Source organism: Micrasema longulum, unplaced genomic scaffold, assembly GCF_059751315.1.
Source record: "Micrasema longulum isolate JH-2025_06_02 unplaced genomic scaffold, ASM5975131v1 h1tg000505l, whole genome shotgun sequence".
Lineage (NCBI taxonomy): Eukaryota > Metazoa > Arthropoda > Insecta > Trichoptera > Brachycentridae > Micrasema > Micrasema longulum.
Window position 1 is genome coordinate 281,517 of NW_028277702.1, and position 20,050 is coordinate 301,566.

At 32.0% G+C, this 20,050-nt stretch overlaps 1 protein-coding gene across 1 annotated transcript in view; it reads right to left on the reverse strand.

The window, feature by feature from the left end:
* Positions 1 to 581: 581 nt before the first annotated feature.
* Positions 582 to 20,050, reverse strand: part of LOC148281008 (metabotropic glutamate receptor 2-like) — a 508,075-nt gene continuing 488,606 nt past the window's right edge. Inside the window, 3 exon segments of the mRNA XM_088227463.1 lie at positions 582 to 1,227; positions 3,973 to 4,168; positions 6,516 to 6,667. Of these exon segments, the coding sequence (XP_088083589.1) occupies positions 605 to 1,227; positions 3,973 to 4,168; positions 6,516 to 6,667 (971 nt within the window). The 3' untranslated portion in view covers positions 582 to 604.

A 20,050-nucleotide genomic window follows, 5' to 3' on the forward strand; every position in this document is an offset into this window, starting at 1 on the left:
GTTTTATTTATAAGTTTTTTTTTTATAAGAAACATTTTTCCTATTAACACTTAAGTGGCTAATCATTTTAGATATTTTTTTCTTAAAACTATACTTAATTTTGAGTTCTATGGTAACAAGCACTTTTTTTTACCAGTATCATTCCCTGTATGTACTTTATATCGGAAACTAAATAGGTTTATCCTTTCGCTGAAACATTTAAAAGTATACTGAATGTACAAACTTACTTCACGAAATATATTTGGTATAATACATTAAGATTAATGCGTTTCACAAACAATGCATTCGTTACAAATATATCAAGATCACAGAATAAAATGATTAAGCTGTAAAATTATTATTTTATATCACATCTAAGTACATAGCAAACATAACGATCCAGTATGTGACTAGATATTTGAACAATAATAAAAGCTTTGATATAGTGAAACAGTGATAAAAATAATTAGTTATCTTTATTGAACTTATAATTTTAATAACAATGAATAATCTACACAATGACGGGTAGTCTTTTCTTAATTTTCGGGTCCAGAGATTTCGGAGTGTCGATAGAGCTTCCCTCACTCGAATCCCCTGCGCCATTTTTCTTTTTCTCAGTCTTTTGCTATAACGAAATATCTCTGACCGAGGTGTCTGTTAAATTGGTTGGAAGAGCAGGTCCGTTGCTTATTGTAGAAGGAGGGGAGGCAGGTCTTATTACATTATTCATAGTGTTTCCGAGAACTTGCGGCGAGTTCGAGAAGGCGTTCTTGGTGACGAAATTGGCTGTCTCTATTTGCAATTTGTCTTCTGGGTTAGATTTGTTAGTAATGATTTTATCTATAACGGGTATTATTTTGTGTTGTTCGTCGTCGACGAAGGAAACTGTTTTCAGTGGTTCTGGAGCAGCATGTTCTTCCGGCGTGTCGGATGCTAGAGCAGACGGGGTCACGAGGGGGGTTCCTGCAACGGCTTGAGCAACTTTGTTGACGGCAGTGCACATGGCATTACCGTTGTTTGTAGCTCTTGATATCAAAGACTGCGGAGAAGGAAGATCCGACAAGATAGAGTTTTTCCTTTGGTGTTTCGCAATAGACTGAATATCATTTGCTGTTGTCAAAGGGAGAAAAGTGAGCATCGGTAGATTTTTTCCTATGATCTGGTTCCCAGTTCCATTACTAGTTTGATTTTCTGTTTGGGATGATTTGTCTTCCAGTTTGACTTTTTTCTTTTCGCTTAGCTCCATATCTAGGAGAAAAAAAAAGGTTAGACATAAAACGGAATTTGCTTTATTCAAAATAAAAATATTAAAACTGATTTGTTGTATACAAGACATAAACTGAATTATTTAATTTTTGGTACATTATATTTAAACATTTACGGGTATAAACTCAATGGCAATAATGCCAAATGGCTATTTTTTTCTTTTATATTAGAAACTAATGAACCATTTTAAGAGTTCATCACGTATTCTCAGACGACCAAGTTTCTGCAACAAGTTAGAGTGGCAAACTTTGTCAAAGGCTTGACTGAAGTCGGTGTATATAGCGTCGACCTGGTGCATCTTATGAAGTGCACTAGCAATAAAATTCTCGTACAAAATGAGATTGGTGACTGTTGAACGGCCAGTAATAAACCCATGTTGCTCAGGAGCAATTATTTGTTTTAAAGGTATAATTAAGTTATCAAGTGCAAGTTTTTCAAACAACTTAGGGAGGGTAGACTGAATACAAATAGGTCTGTAGTTGGATATTTTATCGGAAATTCAACACTGAATTCAATAAAATTTTAATGTGATAACTAACCATCGATATGAGTGCCAATTAACGATAGACCACAAGCTTTAGAATTTTTTTACTGATTAAGTGAAAAATATGAAACAATACTCTTAAATTAAAATTGGAACGAAAAATCTTGACATTTTAATTTAAGAAAAAAAAACTTAATTTATCAAAAAAATATTTATGTAGCACAACTTATGCTATTAAGTTAACTTATAAATCATTTATGTAGTGGCCTCTGCTTTCTGTGAATGTGAAGATGGAGAAGAGACCGCAGATCACGTTCTGTTTAACTGCAGATTGTTACCTAATAACAAATTTTTGATAGACATTTGCTTACTGGGTCTATCTTTTCTACTTAATATTCAACATTTTTTCTCCTTGAACTGTCTTATGGTCAAAAGTGTGATAGTCAAATATTTTTACAAAAAAAGTATCCAAGACACGAAACATATATTCTGACTAACTAAATAATTTACGAAATTAAAATTATGTGAATTAAAATGAAATAAATGACTTATTATTATTTTACTGTTCAGCCCGTTCTATAAGTTGTTTACATGTTATCCGCTCGTTAAATGTTGTCAAATCTTTCGTTAATTTGCAACAATTTTGCAACCTTGCTACAAAAACATTGGTAAATTAAGGCATGTATAACGCAAATTTAGATGTTTTGCCGAGAAAAGAAAAACAAACTCAAATTTAATATGTTGTATTCAAAATAAAGGATGAGGTTTTTTAACATTTTTCCTTGTGCTTTTCATAACACTAGAGTTAGAAGTTTTCGGAACAATTTCTTAGAGTTGTAGTGATATAAAATGTAATAAACACATACTCAAAATTAGTTTTTTCATTTTGTATTGGAAACAGTAATTTGTGTGGACAAAAGTTTCGAATGGGTTTTATCGGTTAAAGCAGATGTGATCCTGTTTTAATGTTAATTGGATACTTCCAATGTAAATGAGGTAGTCAAACTATTTAAACATTTAGCCACAATCCGGCGGCCGAGCCTTGATCTAAGCATTATGTAGGAATGGAATTGAAATTGAGTCGTTTATTGTTTGAAATTCAACGAATAATGAATCGTTTAATAAATGAAAGAGAATTTACACAGTGGAAAGGTTGAAAATATTTTTTATTGAAATTTATAAATAACCAAGTTTTTAAAAGCATTTAAATCAATAGCATAGTAATTTTAACGCAAAAAACGGAATTCAAAGAACAAAAATGTCTTTTGAACAAGAAAGGTCTTTTGCGATGGTTCGGTCATGTGGAGCGAATGAATGATGAAAGAACGGCTAAAAAGATTTATGATGCGAATGTGTCTGGTTGTAGAAGTCGAGGAAGGCCGAGAAAGACATGGCATGATCAAGTACAACAAATTTTTGAAAGTGGTCAAGTGAAAAGTCGGAATAATCGACGTGCGTGCATGAGAAGATGTATGAATGTGAAGGAAGCAAAGGAAGTGTGCCAGGACAGAGTGGTGTGGCGTTCTATCCTCTCTGCCTACCCCTCTGGGGGAATGGCGTGATGGTTAGTTAGTTAGTTAGTTAAAATGTGACATTAAAAAAAAACCGTTAAGAATTAAACAACTGTTTTCCTTGACAATTATTTTATTTTCAAGAAAATTTAATGTATTTTAAAAAAAAAAAAAAATAATATCAAAGCTTGAATTCACGTATTTTTACGGTAATGTATTATATTTATACATTATATAATACTTAAGTATTCCTGTACCGGTCATTCGTTTTTTTATTTTTGTTATAAAATGATTTTATGAGAAAATGCACATTCTTTGAATAAATAAGATTAACATCTACTGAAAACGATGTTAACCAGTAGATTATTTAAATTGTAGTTCTCGCGGATTTGATGATGGCGGAGTACCTGAGTTGTTACTGATGGACTTTGGTAAGATCAGAATGTATATGCAACATGATAAAGCTACATTATATGACATTAAATTTAAATTTGAAAAACAGAAATTTGATTTAAGACCGACACTATGATCAAAATCGATAGATAGACTGATTTCTATACTATTTTGGGTGTATGAAGAAAGTGCTTTCACCATTGCCTCGCTGCCATTATCCTCCCAACTCCTGCGTCGGCAATTCTCGAGCACTTATTGATAGCAAAGTACCTGACCGGCATCGTGGATTGGCAGAAGCTGCGTTTTAGTCCGATCAGAATGTGTAGAATATACAATTACCTGGGTCTGGAGTGGGCTGCATCTTGTTGCCAAGTTTCTCCTTCTGGTTGCACGTGGCTGCAGTGACGACCACGGCTGCCATCATGCTCCCGACTCCTGAGTTGGCAGTTCCCGAGGATTTGTTGATGGCGGAGTATCTGACCGGCATCATGGACTGGCGGACATTACGCTCCGGTCGGATCAGAATAATGTAGAGCTGGATAGAAATCAAGATAGTTAAATTAGTTGAAATTAATTTTAAAAAAATAAAAAAATTAAGCTTTAAAAAAAGTTTTTTTTAACGTAGAACGTGTTTTAGGTAAAATTCGTTTCCGTTGCTAGCGTTATCAATATCATTTATCTATGTCTAAAGATAATACACCAAGAAGACTAAATATAAATAGAATAAATTTTAAACATGCGCGTGACATTACATTCTTATATAAAATTAGTTAAATTATGAGTTCGAGTTATTTAAGCAGATTTTATGGACAGCTTGCTTTAACCTATAATATTGCCATATTTAAACCATTTATACGTAAGCTTGAAAAATCTACTGGTTGACGCCAAAATGTCAACTACCTTTGTTCGTTTTTAATATTTTTTAAATGAAAAATGAGCACACCGAGTCAACGCAGTGCTGACGAAAACAAATGTGATTTTTCCTTGGTGATGAATGAACTTTTTTCTAGCATGACACATGTGACAGGCAGTTTATTTTTCCATATTACAGAAGTGGATTTGCAATACAAAACAATGTTAAGGAAAGAAAATGGATTTTTCTATTTGAGTCAATCACAACAAGGCAATGGGGATTTATTACATTATTGGATAAATCTGATGTTTTTAAAATATTTTGTTTGATTATCGAAAATATGTGCGGCTTGGAATTAAAAAGGTCTATGTATTAAACGCAACCCTGAAAACTGCAATCGTAGATTATTTAATTTTGTTAGCATTTTGTGGTAGTCATTTATTAACCGTGTAAGAAAATGGGAAATAGGTTGTGGTAGACCCAGGTTTGAATCTCGGGCCTCTACAACCCGTAATTTTATGGAAGAGTATTATAAAAGTAATTTTTCAGGCAAGTATGGCGTTGCTTTTTACAGTTTTTATTTGTTTATTTAAATAAATATGCATAAAATAACGAGGATACACACTTTTGTTGCAGAAACAATTGATTCGGGTTATGGTCCCGTTGCTAGTGATGCGGACTCACGGATCCGAGGTCCGGGGTTCGAACCCCAATCTACCTCGACTTGATTTCCATTTTCCAGTTGTGGGTTATTTACAACTTGTTGGAAATTGTCACTAAAATTGAAATATTTGACTTATTTTTAAGAACGCTAATATTTCTTTTTTTATAAAAAGAAAAGAAATAAAAAAATATTAAAGGTCCGTATTTAAGCAATTATTATTATAACGTTTCATATCAATAAAACATTTTACCAACCACATAAAAACATATAAAAAAAATGTATTTACGTAGACTTTTGTCAAATTAGTATTGTGTATTTTCATTCCTTTTCATTACTTTTTATGTTTGGTACTATTCATGGTTGTAACTATCTTGGTTTGAAACTACCTATATTGGTAACAATCCACGGCTGTTACTATTCGTGTTTGTTAATATTCATGTACAGTTACCGGCATTAGATAAAATACATATGGCTTATAAAAGAGACTGCCGGCGTAATCGGTGAACTGCGGGTTTGTAGATTGTCGTCTTTGTCATGCATACATGCAAACAGATACTGAACTTCTGGGACAGAGACAACGCTTTACAAAGTCGGCAGTCTCATTCTTAAGCCAATGTATTTTATTTACTGTCGAGTACTGTATGTTCCAATGAATTATTTTGACTACTCAGGTTTACTTCTCGTCGTACTACTCGTACGCCTTGTAGTTTAATGGTCAACGCGTTTGCCTACCATGCAAGAGGTCTTGGGTTCGATTTTCTATAATGTTGTTTTTTTTTTAATAGAAATATTTGCGTTCTTATGATTTACCCAAATATTTAATTTTGAGGGCCATTTTCAACGAGTTGTAAATAACTCTCTATTAGAAAATGGAATCGAGTTGTGGTAGAGAAAGATTCGAACCACAGACCTTTAGTCCGTGAGTCCGAGACACTAGCCACAGGACCACAACCCGATTGATATGAAGTATTTTTTTGAAAAAGTGTTTTTACGCTAGAATATTTTAAAGTTCCTGTACTCGCATCTGAAGCATAAGACTGATCATTTTACCTTCATGTTACAAAAAATATCAAGATACTCCGCGGTTTGAGTACCAATGCAGTGTCCTATGCGCCATTAGGTGCGAAAAGAGGAATGATGAATGATGATGACGCAGATTTGTTACCATTCATATTTCTTACTATCCATATTAGTTACTATCCAAGTTTGTCACCATACGTCATGTTTGTTACTATTCGTGCTTGTTACTACTCCGGTAAGCTAAAATTCACGTTTGTTACTATCCATGTTAGTTACTATCCGTGTTTGTGACTTACCAGGTTCGTTACTAGTTACTATATATGTTTGTGTTTCGTACATACATACCTTTGGGGAAAATAGGCACGCCACAGTGACGCTGGCGCTCAGGGAAATGGTGACAGACATGCTTGTGATACGGAGCGGCACATGGTTCCCCGTTCCAAAGTAGAGAGGTACAAACGCCAACCATATCACGCAAGTTGTGTACATGGTAAAACCTGAGGATTAAAAAACGTCATCAAATATTTTTTGTTATTTAAAAAAAAATAAATTATAAAACGACATAATTATAATATTACATAAAACAATAACATTACTTGAAACCAAGAATCCGGTGTTAAGAAACGGATACAAGATAATAGAACATAAATGTATAAATATTATTTAAGAACACAAATACGATTCTATTTTATTTTATTTTTTTATTCATTTTTATCACATTATAAACAGCAATAAATAATAAAAACACTGTGACCTCACTAGGGTTTCCCGTGCCGGGGACACTTAATAATGCCCTTTTTTTATTTTTTTTATATGTATGAATACACAAAGAATACTTAATATGCAGAGAGAAATTACAAAATGTTCAGACAGTTTTAAACACTACGTATTTATGTTTATATATATAATATCTCTTTATCTATAATATTTATATTATAAAACGCACAATAAAATAATGAAAACATCATATAACCTGTACGTTTGTTGTAATTGCATATTACGAGGCATATCCTAAAAGTAAGAGTATTCAATTTTTCTATTAAAAAAAAAAACATTTTATTGTTTGTATATATTATTACTTATTTTTTCACGTAGTCACCTTCCGTTTTATGCAGATTGTAAGTCGTGGCACAAGCTTTTCGATGCTTTCCTCATAGAGCTCTCCCACTATCTCTTTTGTCCACTTCAAGACCTCTTGATTCACCTTGTTACCGGTTAGAATTTTTTTTAATCGTTTAGAAAGGTCTGAGGTTTGACTTTCACTGTACCAAAACTTCTTGCACAAGTTTTTATGATTTTAGAAAAAAGTTTTAATATTTGTATCAGAATATGAAGCGCAAGACCGACCATGTTATATAAAATGCATAAAACCTTACTCATTAACTTGGTATATAGTTAGGCCTTAACATAGTGGTAGAATACGAATGGGAATACCATCCTTACCATACTTTTAGAATAAGGTTTCTATTCCCATACTTATTCTACCACTATGCCTAGGTGTAACTTTATACCAGGTTTATAAGTAAAGCCTTCGAAGTACAGCGATGGCGACCGTAAATACTTTTTACTTTCATGTTTTTCTTAATAGTTGCCTTCCTACCTAAAATGAATTCACATGATTACTTTTAAAAAAAAGAGTAAGTTTAGATAAATCAGTGATTTTTAATTTTAGTTATGGGTTGTTTTTTTTAAAAAAAATCTCAAATTTGATTCCTCATTAGCTCAAAAATTATACTTTTTTGGTAAATAACGTATTTATTTAAACGATTTTATTTTATTAATATGTAGTTTTATAGATGAATTAAAAGCACCGCTGTGTTAGAGTGATAACAAAAAAGGCTCTCTTTACTTTCTTCTTGAACTTTTGTTCAATAGCAGCCCCCACTTTTTTCTGATTTTGTTAAATACTTATTGAATTTTGCTTCTGAAAAATAAATTATTATGAAGTCTCCAAATATAACAAATCTGGCACATCCCAATCTAATTGTAATGATTGCGATTCAATCAATATTGGAAAAACTAAAAGAAACTCTCATTTTAGAGTGAAACAACTAATAATCATAAAAAAAAATATATATATTATTTCTGAATTCCTTAAAGTAATAACTTGTGCTGAAAAAATGAAAATCGAGTTGTGGTTGAGTGGGATTTAAACCCCGAACCTTGGCTTGTGAGTTCACAATACTACCACGGGACAACAACCCGGTTTATATCTCTCTGTTTTTGCATTTAGACCTCGCTTTCACCATATTCGTACACATTCTCATGCACGCATATACCAATATTTTATAAATTAAAAAAATGTGTATTACAACAGAGATGAAGAACATTTTATGGAAAGGAATATTTTAGTCTAGGCATTTGCAGGGCTTATGACGAGTCATTGGCTGGTTTAAGTAGCCACTTTACACACAGTGCAACATTCACCATTCTGCTTGTGTTTGAACACCTATATTCCTTTAATTCTTCAATCTGTTAATCTTTGTGAAGTTAAAAAGCTGAAACCTTTATTGATGCGGATAAAATTCTGACCGGATTATTTCACATGTATTATAGGAATCGCCTAAAAATGTTTTTCATTTTTTAAACTTCTTGAACCAGCTGGTTTTATCAACAATATTCTGAGTTCGTCCAAATTTTTGTATCCAAGAATTGGATTTAAATATTGTTACCATAATATTCATATTCACACCTGATAGTGCATAAAACACGTCTTAGGTAGACTGAATGCAGCGTATTTAAAGCATAAATTACCTGAATGTTAGACGATAGTCTTACGTTTTGAATGTCAGTTTTTGGAAAGTGGAAAATTGCAGTGTCAAACCACAATTAATACAAATATTTCATTGCCGGGATTCGAACCCGGAACCTCACACATGGTAAGAAACAAAGAAGCGGTGGAAAAGAACTACACACCTAGAATTAAATATTTCCACGAATGCTAATCCCATCCTTATATCATCACTGATGACATTTAGATATTCATATGACTATTTCGCCCCAAAAGAGAACAGCAGCCAAAGGCCTGTTTTTGTACATTGGAGCAATATTTGATAAATGGTAAATGTTACACAGTGTGTAAAGTGGCCACAAAAATCAGCTAATAACAGGTCATAAGCCCTGTAAATGCCTAGACTTACATTTTTCCTTCTCTTAAATATTCTCCATTTTTGTTGTAATTTGTTCATTTATTTACTTAGAAATAGTTTATTGCACTTTTTTGAGACGAGAAGTCCCAACTCCATGGGACTAAAAGTCCTGTGTTGATTTGCGAATAGTAGTTAGTTGACAGATATTTATTTATTGAATTTTACAATACGCCCAAGGGGCATTTACAAAAAATATACCGGTAAGTACATACATAGTGCGTAAAAATTTAAAAGATGAACAATGCTTTTTTGTATACATTTAGAAACAATAAGAAGCATACTGCCATGCAAAATAAAAAGTGAAACTTTACATAGTAAAAAAGAAAAAAAAAATTAAATGGATATAATAAAAGTAATTGAATTAAAAAGCAAATTGTAAATAACTTGTAAAGAATTCAAACAAAAAAATAAATACATTTTCATATACCTACTTATAAGTATAAAAAAATGGTATCAACAAATTATTGTTAAAAACAAATAATGAAAATTAGTTAACAGTAAGTATATATGTGAAAATAATATAATATACGGTACACAAAAATATTTGATAAATTAATATCAGAAAGAGATAAAATAATAATACACATCAAAAACAGAGAAAGAATTGTATGAAAAATAAAGTTTTATTACGACATAATAATTTGTTTCAAACAGTCCATTTAAGAACGTTTTAAAATTGATAATTGTCGTATTAAAAATGTCTATTTCACAAGTAAATTTTTGGCTAAAGAATGTAAACGCGGAATCGGAGAGTGTCGTGCATAGTTAGTACCCACGTATGTACTCGTAGTTGCAAACAACTCCGTACTTCTAGTGACTCGATTAGGTATTTTAACGTTAATGAGATTCAGGAGGTCACAACAATCGAGCTCCGAATTTAAAATTTTAAATAAAAAAAGGAGGTCATTTATTTTTCTACGATCTTCTAATAAAATTAAATTTAAAGTGTCTAATAAATACGTGTAATTTTAATTTTAAGTTGGTGATATACTCGTATATAATCTTATGTTATATACGAGTATATCACCACAAATATTATGTAAGACCTGAAACATAATAAGTTATCATAAAATTATAAATACTTAAGGTGTTTCCTACTCAAATCCCTCCCACTGAGGAGAATCCAGTCCTTAACTCCTTTCTTGAAAATAGTTTTTGTCCTTGAAAGCTTAATACGCTCTTAATATTGAATACTCTCGGTGCGATAAAGGAAAGATGTCTATGTGCAAAAGTCGTACGGGTATGAATAAATAATTATGATTTATTTACATTCTTCAAGACCTCGAGTAATAGCAACTACATTGACCCAAAAGATCTTCTTAAACATTTAACCGTTTGGATATAATACTTCACTTTAGAATTCAATTGCGGTTTACATCCATTGTAACTCGATAGAACCCTAAATTATTTTATTGGTTGAATCAAGATTGATTAAATTAATTGCATGGTTGAGTAATTCATTTAAATGGTTTATTCACTTGACATTCCAAAAAAAGCAGAACAGAGAATACTTGAGTCCATTTATACAATTTATAGGGTTTTAATGTAACAATAAAAGAATATTTCATTTAAATTATTTATTGAAAATTCTTGATGGAATTCCATTGTAATAACTTATATTTACAAATAAGTTATTAATTTTTAAAATACTTGGTACACTTCCACTTATTTATTTTGACCAATTCAGACCAAATCAGACTGTCCCATTAGAGGGTGAAAGCGCTAATTGGTCCAAAATAAATAAGTAGAAGTGTATTTTTAAATGAATTACTGATATGTAAATATAAGTTATTATATCAATAAAAAAAAAGTTAATAACATTTAAAGAAAGAAAAGAAGCATTAACAAACATAAGGGACATCAAGACAAGATCTGGACTATTTATTTAGTGCTCGTTTAAATCGCTGTAAACTAAAACCAAAAAAGTCCTGATCTTGACGCGTTATATAAAAAAAACAATTAAGGTAGCTACAATAAACATTAAACAATTTAATTTTCCAACAATGTTTTGAGTTTGTCTAAATTTTTGTAGACAAGGACTGGATTTAATTCCCTAGGAAGGGGTTAATATCAACATATTACAACAGAGATAAAGAACTTTTTAGAGAAGGAATTATAAAAGTCTAGGCATCCACAGGGCTTATGACCTGTTATAAACATGACAATTAACTATTCATATAAAATCAACGAGTTAACTATAAATTCTTCTACGGAAGTCCGTGACCTTGGTGTTGTACTTGATAGTAAACTTACATTTAACAAACATATAGAAAATACTGTAGAAAAAGCTTACAAAATGTTAGGGTTTGTCATACGATCAACCAAACCTTTCACAAGAACTGACGCATTAAGAAAACTTTTTTTTTCATATGTACGTAGAGTCCTCGAGTTTGGTTCGCCGCTTTGGAATCCTCAATATAATACTTACAAAAATCGTATTGAACATATTCAAAACTATTTTCTTAGACAATTAGATTTCAAAAATAATGTTTTATTCTCAAGTAGGACTGAGTCCGCTAATTTTCACAAGGTTCGAAATCTCGCAACTCGGCGTGCCATGTTGGATATGAGCTTTCTATACAAAATTGTTAATAACGTAATTGAAAGCCCAGAAATTGTTAGAGGCATTTCATATCGAGTCCCTGTCCGTAGAACTCGTCAATCTGTACTCTTGGACATTCCTAACTCAATGACCTAAAAAAAGCACTCTACGAAGAATACAGATTACCTATAATGACAGTTTTAGTGACATCGACATACTACATTGTAAATACCATATTTTTGTCAGATCTGTTAAAGACATTTTAAATTTATCTCCTGCATGACTTTTAACTTTTAATTTGATTTTTAATTTTATCTTTTAATTTTAACTTTTAATTTGAACTTTTAACTTAATTTTAATTTAAACTTTTAATTTTAATTTTAACTTTTAATTTTAAACATTTGATTTCAACTCTTAATTTATACTTACTTACATCTTCTACCTGCATCTAATAATTTATTGGTGGTTGCAATTTTTTATAATTAAATTTAAATTTTCATGGAAGCAGAGAGAGAGGGAGGAAAGTAGAGTAGCTATACAATGTCTTCTCCTTTTTATGAATTTTTTATGTATTATTTTTATTTTTACTTTTTTAGAATTAAATTATATTCCCCCTCTCTTCCTGCATTCATAATAAATTAGTGTGAAATCTGTAATTAGTCTTGATTTTTTTAATTGTTCCTTTGTGCCTTGTTTTATATAAAGACTATGATTGCATTAATAAATAAATAAATAAATAAATTAAGGTTTCAGCCCTTTAACTTCACAAACATCAACAGATAGAAGATTTGAAGAAATATAAATATTTAAATAAAGGCGTGTATGGAATTGAAACATGGAACTAGCAGAGGAAGGATGAAAGTCGAGTGAACGCGGCTGAAATGCGATTTCTTAGACGAATGTGTAGGAAATCAATGTTTGACAGGGTTACAAATGGTGAAATCAGGCGAGAGTGTAAATCTGAGTCAAGTATAATTGATTAGATCAAGAAAGGGTCTCTGAGATGGTTTGGTCACGTAGAACGAATGGACGACGAAAGAATGGTAAAACAAGTATATATGGCAAAAATGAACGGTAACGTGAGACGAGGACGACCAAGGAAGACGTGGCATGATCAGATAAACCAAAATCTTAAGTCTGGTCATGTCAAAAGGAGACAGAACTGAAGGGCATGTATGACAAGATGCATGAATGTGGAAGTAGCTAGAAATGTATGCCAATATAATGTATGTAGAAATGCGGTCCATTCTCTCTGCCTACCCCGACTGAGAAATGGCGTGATGATAGCAGTAGTAGTAGAAGACACTGACATAAAGACGTCAGTCAGTTTCAATGCGTATAAAAATCTGGAGAGTACGTGACGTAGAAATTTTAATATCCAGTTAATTAGAACTAAGATATAATATTTTATCTGTTTTATTTCTCAGTATATCTGTATATTTGATTTTATGATAATTAGTTTTGATAATTCAATGAAAAAACATTATAACGACAAAGGTTTTGCCTTTACACAGGAAATTTCTAGTTAGTCGGGACAGTGAAATTAATAAATAGATTGATGAAAAGCACTAACGTTTCGATCGGATCCAGCACGATCAATAATGAATTAATTTAATAAAAATATATTTGTATTAGACGAGGTCTTTACAATTATCATATCCTGCGTCCTATAGGAAAATCTACCAGCCTTAAAAAAACTTAGAAAAGTGTTTCGCTTTATCTTCTCGCCGCGAGCGTTTTCCAGCGTTTGAAGAAAGTTCTGGTACCCATTTGAAGCGTTTGTTTGAAGCATGTGCTTCATCTGCAGAACGCAAACTTTAAAACAAAAATTGGAGATGGTTGTGAAAATAATTCACATGTCGCGAGGAAAAAATGTACAAGACAACAAAGTATTGGCTTTGCATAAGGGCGCTCGGCGCTTGGAACGCGGTATGAATGCAAATATTGTCAGCACTCTGTATCATAATTCTAATGTAGAATTTTTAGTATTCTCATAATCATATTTTTTTATTCGGTACTTTTTTTAATTGAATTTTTTTTTTAGACTACGAGATTGCCAGTGGCAATAATCCATTTGTTTAATAAATATTATATCTCTCAATTTCCGTTTTTCCCGCACAACTTATTTACGACTTTTAGGATATGGTCTGATAAATTGAAATATTTGAGTAAACAATAAGAACTAGTATTTTTCTTAAAAAATAAACCATAAATACATGTATATAAATAATGATCGATTATATTGTTATTGCCGCGTTATTAATCTTTATAGACATATGCTGGATATTCAACCCACAAATCATTTTTACCTAAATTAGTAATACCAGCAAATGAGAGGTGGTGCTTAGGCATTGCACTGGCTCACCAAATTAATCGTTTCTCGTTCGTTAATTACATGAAAGCAAGGCGATCAATCAAACGCTTCAGGCACTGGTCAAATATTGCAGAATTAAAAACACCTGTATTTGTGTCTGCTGACGAAGAATCATTTTTGTGCGTGAAATAGAACCATAACACTAAACGAAAGTTTTCGACTCGATAGCTACTCTCAAGGAAAAATCTTGGGCAAGGAAATTGCATGGAAAGAAATCCCTCTAGCGCCTTGGCATTGCATATTTGAGGCCCTGGTTCAATTCCTGGCAAGGTCGATACGAAATATTAAGTAAAATAGATATTTTATACTTCAATATTTCACTGTTCTAGGACTAGCATATCAAGCGTAAATTAATCATTACATTCATTTTAAAGTCAATTGAGAAGCGCTGAATTTGATTTCAAAATACAGTGTCTTTTCACCACTATGTGCAAATAGATTGAAGATAAAAAATTACTTGTTTACGTAATATTTAATTTGAATTTTTCCTGGAATTGAATCAGATATAAAAGCCCTGTGCTCCAACTATCGCTACGCAAAAAAATATTTCTATTTGTTAGTCTACGGCGATGTAGCATCGTTATTCAGATTATTTTTTTTTTTCACTAAGAATTTTTTCAAGGTAGTGAATTTTTTTTCCGGGATGAAAAGCAATTTATGACTCTTATAAACTCTCTGGCTATCAGACAAAAAAAAAACACGTCAATCGGTTCTTCCGTTACGTCGTGAAAGAAACGTAAACACACATTCTTATGTATAATATGTGTTGATGTGGTCGCACACAGAGAAGGATTATCGCCGCTCACTCGATCAATTGATAAGATACAAAGATTTAGTGAATTAAATGATTATTTCAAACTTATTAAATACCGTATTTGAACTAAGTATTTCGTTGTCCACTGACGTTATAACTACGTGGATTTGCTTTTCTAATTACCTTCCAAAGTACTGCATATGGAGTTATGTAATGCTGTTTTTAGTCTTTAAGGGTAATTTATATTCCCCCAGCATCATCTCGAGATTTCCTTCCTTTGCGAAATTCTCACACACGAAGCATAAATATCTTTCAAACGAATACCATTAGCGTCTCTTTAAAATAAAAATACTCAATTTTTTTATTTGTTAAGTATCAGCTCATAGGAAAATGCGTTTTTTTACCAGATGGCTAAGCGCTTTATGCGTCTAAGCGCTAGGTACATTACATTCTGTGAGGTACGTGACTTAATAAATCAAATATGTGCCAATGTAAGTACTAAATACATGATATTTTTAAATGTATTTTTTTTAAGCGTTTGAAAATCTGTTTTGAGTTAATACGAAGCACCGTTGTTTGTTTAAGCTGTGAATAAATTAGACTCCTTAATAAATTATTCAATTAACTTAAAATTGAATAAATTCGGACGCGATTAAATTTCGAATGCGAAGTTTAGTTTGTTGTAAATAAATTCAAAATTTAGGCTTTCCACTCGAGTCTTTAGAGACGGTAGAAGAAGCGAAGAATCGATTGACGGCCGCTTCTTGCGAGAGAAAAATTAAAGTCTTCATTCAATATCATTTTCAAAGGAGACACTAATAAAACACAAACCCCCTGGTACTTTGAGACCATCAAAGAGAAAGTTGGTTTCCCTCAGTGAAATATTATCCCCATTAAATTTATTACCCTATCAGAAATACGTGTCAATTTTTGCAATGTTCTCGGCATGATACGAGGTATGAAAGGAATCATGATTTCCGGATTAAAAGATCGATAAAACGTGTAGCTATCGGGTTTAATACGTTGACGTTAAGTCCTCTTGTGTACCTACTTCAAATCGCATAAGTGAATTTTGTGATAAATCTTATACGTCAAAGTGGTGGAGGAAACTATGCCTGGAAATGCTTTTAGGCGGTAAAATCAAATGAACTTTTGCTTTTTTAAGTTGCACACAATCACATGGCTATGTATAATGAATTAATCATAAAAAGAAAATAAAACCAATTTACGAGAAAAGAAATTCGTTTTATCAAAAAACATTTCAAAATTGTTAGAGAATTTGACGATTTAAAATAAAAATAGCGTGATATGGAGTTATGTACGGGGAGGTTTCGATATACAAAATTCTTTTATCTGTTCCAGGGTTGTTCTCCTGTTCACAGTAATGTACATTTAGTGATACTTTTATTTCTTTTAAAAACCATTAAATTCGATTAAATTCATCAATATTTGTCGGCAAATTGCTCTCTTGCATACATTGTAGTCCTTTACAACCAAGAATTGATGGTCCTTTTTTTAAAATACAATTTGCAGTGAAATCACCAATTATCGATTAAATTTTTAAACCTAATAAATAATTGAATGTATGCTTATTTATTTCTATTGAAACACCATAAGCGTAAACTTAATAATAAATAAAAAATATTCTTAAATAATATATTTACTAGTACCCACAGTAATAAAATGAATAATTCTCACAGTGTAAGAAGCACGTTGTTGTGAAAATGCTTTTCAGGCTCGCCTTTCTATTATTGAGCTGAAAATTTGTCGTCCTTGAAATAATGACTGCGTAAATGGGCACAAAATGTATTTGAAGTATCTTCAAGATTCGTCATAACCTTTCAGGAACGAAGAAAATTCTCGAAATTTAGAATCGTCCATTAAGGTAAACAGTCCTCATTTGACGGTCTTTCAGCGGTATAAATTGAAAAAATGATGCAAACTGAATTTGAACAAAAAGGAAAATTCTTTTCATAATTTCGAAGAAAAATATGATTTCACCAGAATATGTTTTGGTTGAATAAGAATTACGCCATGGTGTTTTTTAAATTTTGTTTCAAGGAAAAGGTAAAAGTTGATTAGATTATATGTCCCCAATGACACAAAAACCGAGCGTTAATCTTGATGAATTATTTATATGCAAATGCAGTGTTCTTTCAGATGTAAATACGGAAGACACTTTTAAAATAAAATGTAAAATAAGACAAATATAAAAATAATTAAGTTATAGAATAATAGAATTTAAAAGTAGTTTGTTTTATAAATAAGGGTTTATAACCGCAATTAAAAATCATTCGCTGTTTTTAATGTATTTATTTCTCTAAGAAAGCGTAACAAGCAATTCGACGATTTCTACGCATACTACCGAATCTGCGTTTTGCGAGGTTTACAGGAGAGCAAAACCAAAGTTTGAATTTTTTTTAGGAAGTTATCAGATGTAAAATTGCCAAATATGTGTAAATTGAATTTCAATTTACACATGCTTGGCAATTCTTGGTTTTAAGATAAAAAATATAACTTTACTAAAACATGATAAAAAAAAAAAAAAGAGATTAATCTCTTTTTTGTCATCATGCAAAATATTGAAGCTTCTAGAAAAAAAGCGTAGTCACATTTAGTGGCAACTATGTCAGATATCAAATCGTGTACCTCATCGATATTAGACAAATATGCTAACTTACACCAAAAGATGAAAAAAATATTTACCTAAATCTAAAATTTTGTAGAGTCAGATTTTATTCAGGAAACCTGCTGGTTCAACGGTGGTTTGAACAGGGCAATTCAGGTTAAATTTATATCTGCGCATGTAAAGACTACAGTTAGGTATAGGTATTGTAACGTAACCGTAATGTATTCTTTATTGTTTGTCCCTTGACATAATAATGAAATGACAATATAATAAAGTTCAACTTGGATGTCTACAAAAAAAAACGCATTTAAATATGAATGAAGCGGGGTGTATATTTAGGCCGCGTCATGCTACTTTGTGAATATATAAACTGAGTTAAATACGATAAGCTTATGACAAAAGGGTATGTTTGCCATGAATATTAATTTCAGTGTAATATGTTGGCAGTTTTATACCTTCCTGGCTGCTGAGTAGCGATGGGCGCAACCATTTTATACAAACAATAGTTTAATATATTACCGATTGTATTATCAGTACCTACTTAAATCGGTTTGAAATATTCCGTATTTTGAAATTGAATTTTGAATTTTAAATATTATATATGCTATACACACCACACCACACAAAAGTTTTTTCACTGAAAAAGGGTAGGGTTGCATACTCTCTCTTGACCGATTCAATATCTACGGGGAATACAAAATAAGGTAAGCTCTTGATGGATGGGACAAAATAGTATCCATTGGTGGCGTAAATGTGTCCAACACCTGATACGGAGACGACACAACACTTTTAGCCAAAGACCCTTGTGAAATGGGCAGATCTCTAGAAACGTGTTGAGAATGATAACAAGGTACCAGGACTGGAAATTAACCAGAATAAACCAGAATAATGTTCAGTGTTCGGTTTTAGAGGTTTGGTTATCTTGAAAACTCATTCCAAAGTCTAGAAATTGTGAATGACTTTCTGTACCTGGATCTCAAATTGACAACAAAAGGAATTGTAAAGGAAAAATTAAACGACGCATTGCCATTGAAAAAAGTTCCATGTCTAAGCTCGATAAAATCTGGTAATATAGGGATGTGAGTAACAGTACCAAGATTATGCTTATCAAGAGTTTGATCAAGCTTTTTTTTCTATATGCTGTAAAAACATGAACCATTAGAGCAGCGAAAAGATGAGAATTGAAATTATTAAAATATAGCACTGGAGACGCATGTTCCAAATCTCGTGGAAAGATAGACGCACCAACAAGTCTATCCATCAGGAGTTGAACCTTGGCGGTTTAACTCGAGTTAATGTTGGCCTTAGACACATTCTCCAACTCTTTGGATACATTGCGCGCTGCAATGAGGATAGCCTGGAGCGACTACTTGTGGTTGGTGGCGAGGAGAGAAAAAGAGGAAGAGGTCCACTACACGATGAACCGATCAGGTCAGGACAGCGGCAGGCATCTCAGTAGTTGAAGTGCTGCGTGCGGCGCAGTCAAGGAAACGTTAGAGCAGAATGGTCGGGTTGGCTACAAGTGGCCACGATCTGCAGTCATGAGGACACTGACTAAGAAAACATAGAATTAGGAATAGTCCAGAAAGAGCGTAGAATCATATTTGAATATATCGGACTGAATCCGAAAATCCCCCTACTTTCACCGAGCGCATTTGCGAAGTCGCCGCGTTATGTTTCCAGATGGGAAAAATATAGTCACAACACAAATGTAAGGTAAAAAAAAGCTATTTGTTAATTTCTCTAAAATTTTATTGTGAACGCGGAAACATTGATTGACACAAAAGAGTAGATGAGTAAAGGGTCATTTAATATGAGTAGTTGTATTAATGAACTTTGAACTCAAAATATAAAACAAATTTTATTTTCCATAAAACGGATATTTTTATATCATGTTTAATAAAATTTGATAATTTAAAGATAATGTCAGTAAAATGTCCACTATGGCGTTGTTAAATCCGAGATCTAATTTTCATAAGTTCTCTCATTAAATGAGCAAAATAGGGTAAAAAAAATACTACCCTGGCAACACTAACGAAATGTCCATTTTGTTTTCTATTACAATCTGACTGATGGAAAAGTAATTCAATTTTGAAGTAATGCATTTACTACTTTTACACGCATTTGCTAATTACACATGATATGTGATCCCATCTTGTTCCATAAAGATTCCAGCAGTATTTCTACACTTTAAAACGATACGGCATAGTTGAATTCAAATCGGAAGTTGCGTACTGAGCGACGTCTACAAAGAAACTAATGGGTTAAAACGGAATACTCTTTTAAGAGTAGTATCGTCGCATTCTGTTTGATGCGCGTATGCGGTTTCTAAACTTTTCTTAGCTCTATGTAAGAAAAATGAAAAAAAAAATTAACGATTATTTTCATTTTAATTTTAATTTTAACGATTATCATCATTTCAGTAAAACGGA